At 36.1% G+C, this 9,837-nt stretch overlaps 1 protein-coding gene across 1 annotated transcript; it reads left to right on the top strand.

Moving 5' to 3' along the window:
- Window positions 1–6,905: 6,905 nt before the first annotated feature.
- LOC132316458 (uncharacterized) lies at window positions 6,906–9,530 on the top strand. The gene is made up of 2 exons (XM_059814931.1): window positions 6,906–6,966; window positions 8,962–9,530. The coding sequence occupies exons 1-2, from the start codon at window positions 6,906–6,908 to the stop codon at window positions 9,528–9,530; spliced, it is 630 nt and encodes a 209-aa protein (XP_059670914.1).
- Window positions 9,531–9,837: the final 307 nt, after the last annotated feature.

Here is a 9,837-nt window from a genome sequence, read left to right as displayed (position 1 = left end):
GATTCCATCATTTGCTTGTTTGCAGCCACGATTTCATCAGTTGGGAACATATGGGGTTGATTTGAGACATTTGGATTGTATGGAGAACGGTAGCTTAAAGAGGCCTGAAATTGCCTATTTTGAAATTGAGAAGAGGGCTAATTTTGCTGCCCTTGATTTTGAAAACTCGAATTTTGTGGGGCTTGTTGCCTCCATAAGAAATTCGGATGATCTCTCCATCCTGGATTGTAAGTATTGGAATATGGATTATTTTCGGGCCTTGAGAACATTGCATTTGCTTACTCTTGATTGGAATTAGGAAATTGTTCTGGTGTGGGACAATCTTCCGAGAGATGGAATGGACTAGTACATGATGCACACACCACACTAGATAAATTTTGAGATAGGGAAGGAGATAGATGCGGTGCCATCAATTGATAGAATTTATGGGCTATGGTATCCACTTGAGATGATTCTTCCCTCATTATCTTCGGTTGACAAGGGTTGGTGTTCTTTGTATTGGTTGAGGTTGGACCACTATGAGAATTATGCTGTAACGAGTTTTCACTCAAATTCTTAAGTAAAGTCCATGCCTTATCCGCACTTTTAGACATAAACATCCCTCCACAAGATGAGTCAACCATGAATCTATATGGGTCGGTTAACCCAGCATAGAAGGCTTGCACCAATTGCCATTTTGGAATTAGGTGGTGCGGACATTTCCTTAAGAAGTCTTGAAATCTCTCCCAAGTCTCATGGAGTTGTTCCCCCTCGCTTTGTGAAAAGTTAAGAATGGAACGCCTCATTAAATTGGTTTTACTCACTGAATAATATTTCTTTAAGAATTCTTGCTGCAGTTGAGCCCATGTGGTGATGGAATTTACAGCAAGGGAGTTCAACCAATACTTTGCCCATTCTTTTAATGAGAATAGGAAGAGATGCAAATAGAGAGCATTGTTAGGAAAGCCCCTCAGCTTGATGGTAGAGCATATTTTAAGGAATTCATTAAGGTGCTTATAAGGGTCCTCATTTTCAATGCCATGAAAAGATGGAAGCATTTAGATGGTGTTAGATTTGATTTCATATTGAGCAGCCTCAATATTTGGCATCACTATGCAAGAGGGAGAAGCATAAGTGGTAAGGATGAAGTGGTCCCTAAGAGTCATGGGAACCACATTTGGAATTTTGGCCCTATCATTATTAAATCCCTCATTTTCGACATTTCCTACATTGTCAGCCATTGTATTAAATTCAGTTTCAAGCCTTCTTATGCTAGTAGATTCCCTAAGGTTTCTTCTAAAAGTTCTTTCGAGTGAATTTATGTCAACTGGCGATTCTAGAGTTGGTAGGGAGAGTGATTTACCGCCAAATATCAACAACACACCCCACAATCAATACAATAATTCATCACCATCAACTCCACATACGATGATCCATTTCTCCTCAATTATCAATACAGAAATATAAATGCCACGACAAGGACTGATGCTTTGCAATTAAAAAATAATAAAAATAAAAATAAAATAAAATAAAAAATAACCTCAACAAGGCTTCACAATTAATTATATCTAAACTAAACACATGCAAGATATTCACAACTTTGAAACTAGAGTTTCGAAAACTTACCTGAAGTCGTCTAGACTTACAAATTTGCTAGCTCTCCTCAGCAAGCCTTGAATACCTAGAATCTCACAAACAACTTAAAACACAAAGATGGTCAAAACCACACAAGAAATATTCACAAATCACAATATTAACAATCAAAGCAAAGTTAACCCTAGAACCTCGGTTGCTAAACTGTTTACAGTCCCTGGCAACTGCGCCAAAAATTGATCGGTATTGTCAATTACAATTTATAATCAACCCTTTGCAATAGCACAAATCATTGTAAAATAGGGCTATTGGTCGGGTAAGTCGAACCACTGGTACTGCTAGTTTATGGCAACTTAGGTGTCTAGAATCATTTTTAGAATGATAAAGGGGTAACGAGGATTTGTTGGTTTGTCACTTAAGCTAGGAATTGAGAAATGCATAAAACAGTAAATTACCAGGAGTTTAGAAAGAAAAGATCTAGATAGAGAGGTCTAGGGAAGTGAATCCACTCCTACCCTTTACACATGCTAAGTATATGATTGAATTAGGGAATTAATGTACATATGTGACCATGATACATAGCAACACATGATTACTATAATATCTTCAAGAAATTCAATTAATCACAAGGTAAGAATAACCTATCAAAGCTTCATATGCTTGAGTTACCTAGACTATGATGTAACCTTAGACATGCTCACTAAGCTAGAGAATATCAAACCCTCAATTAAATGGTAAAAGCACATGGAATCAAGATACAAGATTAACCCATCAAAAGAAAGTCTTAAGTTATGGATTAACAAATTTCTCAAAAACCATGCCATTAAAACCATTCCATAATCTTATTTCCATTGTCACTATGAAAATACTAGCCATACAATAATAAGAATAAATAATCTAAGACAAGAACATTTGATTCAACATGATCATTTATAAGTAAAAACATTCATTACAAATTGTAATATGCTCTAGATTATGGAACTTGGCCACACATACATTTTATTCCCCAAAACAAATCAAAAATTAAACATGCTTACAAGGAAGGGTTTCATCACCTCCCTAGATGGAGGTTTAGTTACCCATTAATGTTAGGAAGGAAGAGAATGAAGAAGAAAAAGACTCCATTGCTGCACCTTAACTCTAAGAACACAAAAACCTCTCCACTTTCTCTCTAACTTTTCCAAAAATGTCACCCCCCAAGAATGAGATGACCGTCCCCTCTTTATCCATTCAAAACCTACTTCCCATACCCACAATCCCGAGCTCCCCCTCTGCATGAAGCTAGACCACACAAAAGAAGGATAAGGGAACCAAAAAGCTGGAAATCAGGGGCAGTTGAATTACCTTTTGTAGTTTGGCGGGCGCCCGCAGGGGCTTGTGAACTCGAAGAGGGCACTGGCGTGTTTGGCAGACGCCCGCGATGGCTCCGCGGGCACCAGCGGGAGCTCTGCGGGGCCTCCGCGGGACCTTTGCGAGGCTTCGCAAAATGAGGCAGAAAGTTGAGGGGATCGGCGGGCGCCCGCAGAAGCTTGCCACTGCACTATAAATTAAGGCTTCTTGTAAGCCTTTCCGAGCCGGAGCGTTGACGCGGCTTCCACTATGAACACTAAGCCACGAACCTCACAAAAATGGCGACTGAAGAGGTTAGGTCCCGAAGATGACTCCCTGACACGGTGCACGTATTTCAACAGAAAGTTGTCAAAACTGCTTCTTTAATTACATTCGGGGAAGCTGGCCTGAAACAAGCTAAAAGTACACAAATGAAGCTAAACTGTACATTAAACTCCACTAATGGACTTAACTGATGCAAGTAAGGGCGCTTGAATATACAATATTCGGCGTTTATCACTCCTATTGGCCAACCTTCTTTGTCTTGATGAACCGCACCGCACAGGATTACCTCTCCGTTGACCAGACCCAATACAGGGTCCAGATGCTCACACGCACCAACCCTTTATGCGCCGCAAAGCACCCAATCACCGCCCCTTCATCAACTCTTCTTAGCCGCTGGATCATCTTGCACACCCTCTTATCATAGGTCGCAACGCACTGGATTGGAATCCCATAATATCTACGCCGATTCCAGAAGCCCCCATATGAATAGTATAATATATATATATATACACACTATTGTATAAATAAGAAGAATTTCTAAAATAATATTAGAAAATATAAATTAAATCAAACAAATTTCCATAAGAAAGAAAAAAACCCAGAACAACACAAAAGCTTTATTTATTATTTTGGGCATAAATGAACATATATAATTAAATTAAGATCTGTTTAACTCAATTAATCATCTTACACAAAGTTAAGGCAAACTTTAAAATTTTCAAAGACAAAGTTTAATTAACCTAACCTCACATACAGGATTTAAATTATCAGAACGATACATATAAAGATTTAATTCTATAATGTTGTAAAGAATAATCATGTTCATATAATCCGATTAATAAATTAATTTAATAAAAATAAAAGTGAAATAAAACTATAATTTTGATAATTAGGTGATAGGCTTATGAGTCCTAAGATGAGAATTAGAAAAGAACTTGCCTGTTTGTTCCAAATCCGACGTCCTATTTCTCTGATCCGTCCTCTTTTTTGTCAACCCTTCTTCTTCTCTCTCTAACCTTTTATTTTTCTAACATGGAAAACTTTTAACCCTAAAGTCTTATGCGTATATTTATGCACATTAAAAATCCAAATCCTTTTCTAAGTAGAACTACCAAATAAAAGAAACAATAATGATTAAATAATATATATACACATATAATATATATATATATATATGTATATTTCCTTCCAAACTAATCATTAACTAATTAAATCATATACACGTATATATATCAATAAATATATATATATATATATATATATATATATATATTTATAATTATCCAAAGATGATTATTTAAATAATTAAATAACCATGGGCCTTTATTAATTAACCCAAAAAGGCTTCCTTCAAGCCTAAGACCACATCATTTGGTCCAACTTCCCCTAAGCCTAAATCCAAATAACTTAAATAATTAAAATAATTAAATTAAACATATTAAATCCAAATAATTCACAATAAAGTTACACAAGCTTAAATACACACAAATCAAATAAGCAATTCACTCATGGCATTCTACAAACCAAACACCATATAAATTCGACAAATCTAAATATGAAATATAATTTAATTAAAACAAGACAATTAATCTTTGCACTTATTTAAATAAAAAAAAAATCATTTAAAAAAAATAAAATCAAATCAAAGCAATTTTATCACAATTAAATCAAACAAATTATTTAAAAATAGAATAATATTAATTAATTCTAATTAATAAATCCATAAAAATATCAGGGTATTACAAAATCCAATTCTGTTTAGATCAATTGGGTGAGATCTAACCTTATACAAACGATGATTTTTTTGGTATTTGAAGCCTACAAGCCAGTGCTCTTGGACCTCGAAGTAATTATTGAAGATTAGATATGCAATCAAATAAGACATTAGATTTGTTGTTGGGATGGAAAGTGCATTTCTCTTTGGAATGATTTGTCGCTATTCAAGTCAAATTGCTTAATCAACAGAAAATGGTTAAAATGGAATTAATATAAATTACTTAATCAACAAAAAATGATTAAAATGAAATTTAATATAAGGATCAGTCCGTGTTCTTTTGTGGGGAAAGGGTAGAAGATATAAACCATATATTTTTTGAGTTATCATTTACTTGCACAGTTGCATAGAATAAGGAGTTTCAATTCTACAAAATGTACTATTTAATGGCATTAATTCCAATGGAATAATCTCTTAAATTGGGGCATTTTGACTCTTAAGGGTAAGTCCTTCCTTTCATTACTGAATCATATATGATATGCTAGATAATGTCAGAAATTTAGACGTCACAAATTTATGGTTCGGCCAATTTTACCTACTGTGGAGGGAAAAATCTCCCCTCTAATAAGAATCAGCTATGTCATTGAAGTAAGTCAGAATCCCAACTTTTTTCTAAAAGCCCATCAAAGCCTAATCTTGGTAAAGCCCAAATAAAGTTGCCATTGACCCAAGGTTATTAACATTAACCTCTTGACCTGCTATAAATTTGTTTGGCCTATCCACATCCTAATCCAAGTCCAGTTTGAATTAATCAAGTCCTATTTACTTAAGAATTCTTCATATAAGGAAGTTCTGCATGGGAAATAGTCTTACATAGAAGGAATTACAGAAGGAAAGAACTTTGTAAGTAAAGAATCCTACCATAATTCCACCATCCTTTTGTATATAAATAGAGGCATGGACCTCCAATAAAGATCATTGAGCATTACAAGCTTTTCTCTGAATTATTCTTGTTAATTGTTCTTTTATTTTAAGTGAGTTGTATTTATTCTTTGAGCTTTTTGGTTAAACGAATTTTTGCACCTACACTTTGGCAGCGTCTGTGGGAAACGTATAGAAATATACCCCCACAAGTGATTTGAAATCTTTTATGCTGCTACGATCCGGGATGTCAATTAGAGGAGCTGCAGTCGCAGCCGATCAACAGATAGAACTAATGCAAAAGATGCGAGAAGAGTTCTTGCAGCAATTCGAGACCCTTCATCAAGCAAACGAGACCAGTACGGCTTAGATTGCGTTGCTTCAGCAAAGGAATGACACCTTCCAGATAGCTATGGCACAAATAACACTATAACCACCACCAGACAATGCAACGGGAGCTTTCCCCAACTATGATGTTCCTCCTGTTAACGAAGTTCAAGTTAACGAGGTTCGGTAGGAGCAGAGGATGAGAACTGAGGTAGTAGCTTCGGACAACCACCCTCATCGCGTACAAGACGAATAGGCTGAATCCAGCCGCAAACTCATAGTATGGACAAATGGCGTTCAAGATGATGTCCAAGAGGCCTTTGATGAAAAGAGGCTTCTGTGGATTCAAACACCCGCCGAGATAGCCAGGGAGCATAAAGCATCTCTGGTGAAGACACCATTCACTGATCAGATATACTATGTCGATAGACCTAAAAAATTCACTATGCCGGCCTTTACTCAGTTTGATGGCACATGAGATCCTTCGCGCCATCTCAATCACTACTCTCAAAAGATGGCTCTGGACAACCACAATGACGCATTCATGTGTAAAGTTTTCCTAACTAGTCTGACATGAGCTGCACTGGAATGGTTCAAGAATAGGCCACACAAGTCCATCCCGAACTACGAAACTCTGTGCGCTATATTCTCAACACAATATTGTCGAAATAAGAAGCAGAAGAAGACTATTGCTAGTCTTTTCACTATAACGTAGAAGAGAAGGGAAATGTTACAGGATTACCTGTCTAGATTTAACATGGAGGCTTCAGAGATAGCAGATTGTCACCCTGAGATTGCTATAGAAACATTCAAGATCGGTATGATCTAAGGGACTAAGGCCTAGTTTGGTGTGATGGAATGGGGGTGGAATGGAATGACCATTCCACTTTCTCATTCCCTTCTCTTGTTTGGTGTGCCACTTTAAAAGTGGAATGGCCATTCCCTTGGAATGCTCATTCCAACTTTTAAATGGAATGACCATTCCTCTTTTGGACTTGTAGAATGGCCATTCCATTCCCACTAAATTAAGATAATAAAATGCAAAGACCAAAAAAACCCATACGCATTCTTTTCTACAAATCTGGCAGACTCTCTCTATCTCTCCTTTCTCACTATGCGACTATACACCCTCTCTCTATCTCTCCTCTTTCTCTCTTCACACTTCGTTATATACCATGGAATATATATATATATATATATATATATATATATATATATATATATATATCTCGCTCTTTATTTGCCTTTTTTGCTCTGCAATTTGTTCTCACCGAAACCCTAATTTTCTCTTTATTAGGAAGTGGTGCAGGGCATCGAGGATGATTCTTTGGCGGACTTGATCATCTGGAATGATGAATTGGAAGATGTTAGGTTCACTAACATGATTGAGCACCAGCGATTCTTGAATGCCCCGTAATTGCCCAAACTCCCTCTAAATCCTAGAAGCTCTAAACCTGCATTTATTTGACCAGATTTTCCTAAATACACTCCGTAATAATGATGGGTCCGCTTTTTTCTGCTTCTGTAAGACTGATATTTTGAATCAAAGGAATCAACCGTCTTGCCATGGGATGGAAAAAAAAACAAAAAAAAAAAAAAAAAAAAAAAAAAAAAAGAAAAAAGGAGGGTTCGAAGAATGGAATAGATGAAAAACCAAAGATAGAAAAGAATAAAAGAGGTTCGCTGGCATTTGGTCGCTAGATTATACAGTCTGCACTGTTGCTAGCTGCTTTCTTTCTTTATTGGTTTTTTTTTTTTGTTCGGCTCTACCCACTGATTCACTTGCAGATATATATATATATATATATATATATATATATATATATATATACATATATATGTTATATATGTATATAATATTATATATTATATACATATATAATGTTATATATTATATATGTATATAATATATAAACATATACTTCATATATCAATTTAAATATATACATATATATATATATATGTATATAATATATAAACATATACTTCATATATCAATTTGAATATATACACACACACACACACACACACACACATATATATATATTATAAACACTCCTATAACATCACCCACCAACTATCCCATACCATTTTTAGTCAATGGCTCATCAATTGGAATAATTTAGTTTTATTATATGATAAGAATATGTTTTAATATAACTGATATATTGCAAGCAATGGTATTCTGAAGAAATTAATTTATAAATCATTTCATTCCAGCTTTTTATTTGATCTAACCAAACACAACAATTAGAATGGTTATTCCATTCTCTGTTTGCATCCAAACAGTGGAATGAGAATGATCATTCCATTCTTACATCATTCCCATTCCATTCTCACTTACATTTCATTCCTGCCTCATTCCATTCCTGCGCACCAAACATGCCCTAAGTTTCATACCTCTTTAGTCAAATATTTCCCTCTGGAAATGCAGACTCTCAATGTTAGGGCACAAATTTACATTCAACTTGAGGAGAATGTAGCCCACTGAACTCAACATACCACCCTCGTCACGGTAGAAAATAAGCCTTGAGAGAAAGTTTCGAGTTCAAAAAGTCAAATAAGCCAATATGCCCTAGCACCAATCGCCCAAATACCTGATAAAAGGCAGAGGATTAAGGACAGGTTAACACCCCTCTGTACCACATTGGCTCGATTATTCTAGGAGAACAAAGTAAGATTCACCGCCCCTCAACTAATGCGATAACCCCTAGAACAGAAGGACAAAAGCAAACACTGTGCCTACCATAGGGATTATGGGCATACAACCAATGATTGCAGGTCCATTAGGTGACAAGTGGAAAGCATAATAGCCAGAGGAGACTTAGCAGATTATCTCGCACCAAAGGAGCAGGCAAGGTCGAGGGAAGTTAATCCTCGGAAAGTAGAAGGAAATCAAGTGAAGGTCATTCATACAATACATGGAAAGTCGGAGGAAGACCAAGAGTCAGAAGAGGTGTACCGCTCTAGATTAAGGGCTGTCCACAAGATAAGAAAATTATCCTCAGTAAACATCATCGTTTCGGGCAGTATCAGAATCGAGTTTGGAAATGGAGATTTATCAAGAGTACAGCTTCCTCATGAAGATCCACTTGTCATTAGTCTTCTGGTAGTAAACTGCATGATTAAAAAAGTCTTGGTGAACCCCAGCAGCAGTGCCAATATTATAACAAAGGCAGTCATTGAACAATTGGAGATCCCATCTTCGTCAATTCAAGCCACCTCTAGTCCTTTAATGGGGTTTGATGGAACAAAGGTGAATCCTATTGGGATAATCGATTTATCAGTCACTGCAGTGAAGAGGACATTGAAAGAAAACTTTGTTCTGATAGAAATTCATCCTTCTTACAATCTCATTATGGGAAAAAGTTGGATTCACTGAATGAATAGAGTACAGTCTACTCTTCACCAGGTGATGCGATGCTTATCGCTAGATGGAAAAGAAGTCATTAGCCTCTGGGGAGATCAAGTTGCTGAAAAAGAGTGCTACATGTTAACATTAAATGAGGTAGAGAAGGGGATTAAGATGTCCAACCAGATGCGACCCCTGAAGATATTAATAAATAGCAATTACAGAGCCCTTTGTTCAAGTATTTGGAAGCAGGGGCAGAAGCTGAAACTACAAAGCCCACTGAGGAATCTCTTGAAGCTGTCAAAGTTATCCTCATCAATCCATAAAAAGTCACTTA

The sequence above is a fragment of the Cornus florida genome, unplaced genomic scaffold (assembly GCF_030987335.1).
Source record: "Cornus florida cultivar Cherokee Brave unplaced genomic scaffold, ASM3098733v1 CherokeeBrave_3.0.0_Hap2_Chr07, whole genome shotgun sequence".
NCBI classification, from domain to species: domain Eukaryota; kingdom Viridiplantae; phylum Streptophyta; class Magnoliopsida; order Cornales; family Cornaceae; genus Cornus; species Cornus florida.
Note: the sequence above shows the minus strand (reverse complement) of the source record. Positions and strands in the feature narration are given on the sequence as shown.

Bases quoted from the DNA above. Each gene is read 5' to 3' on its own strand.
- LOC132316458 (XM_059814931.1), top strand. From the start codon at position 6,906: ATGGAGGCTTCAGAGATAGCAGATTGTCACCCTGAGATTGCTATAGAA. The intron at 6,967-8,961 runs GTATGATCTAAG...AAAGCATAATAG, and splicing joins TATAGAAACATTCAAGATCG to CCAGAGGAGACTTAGCAGAT.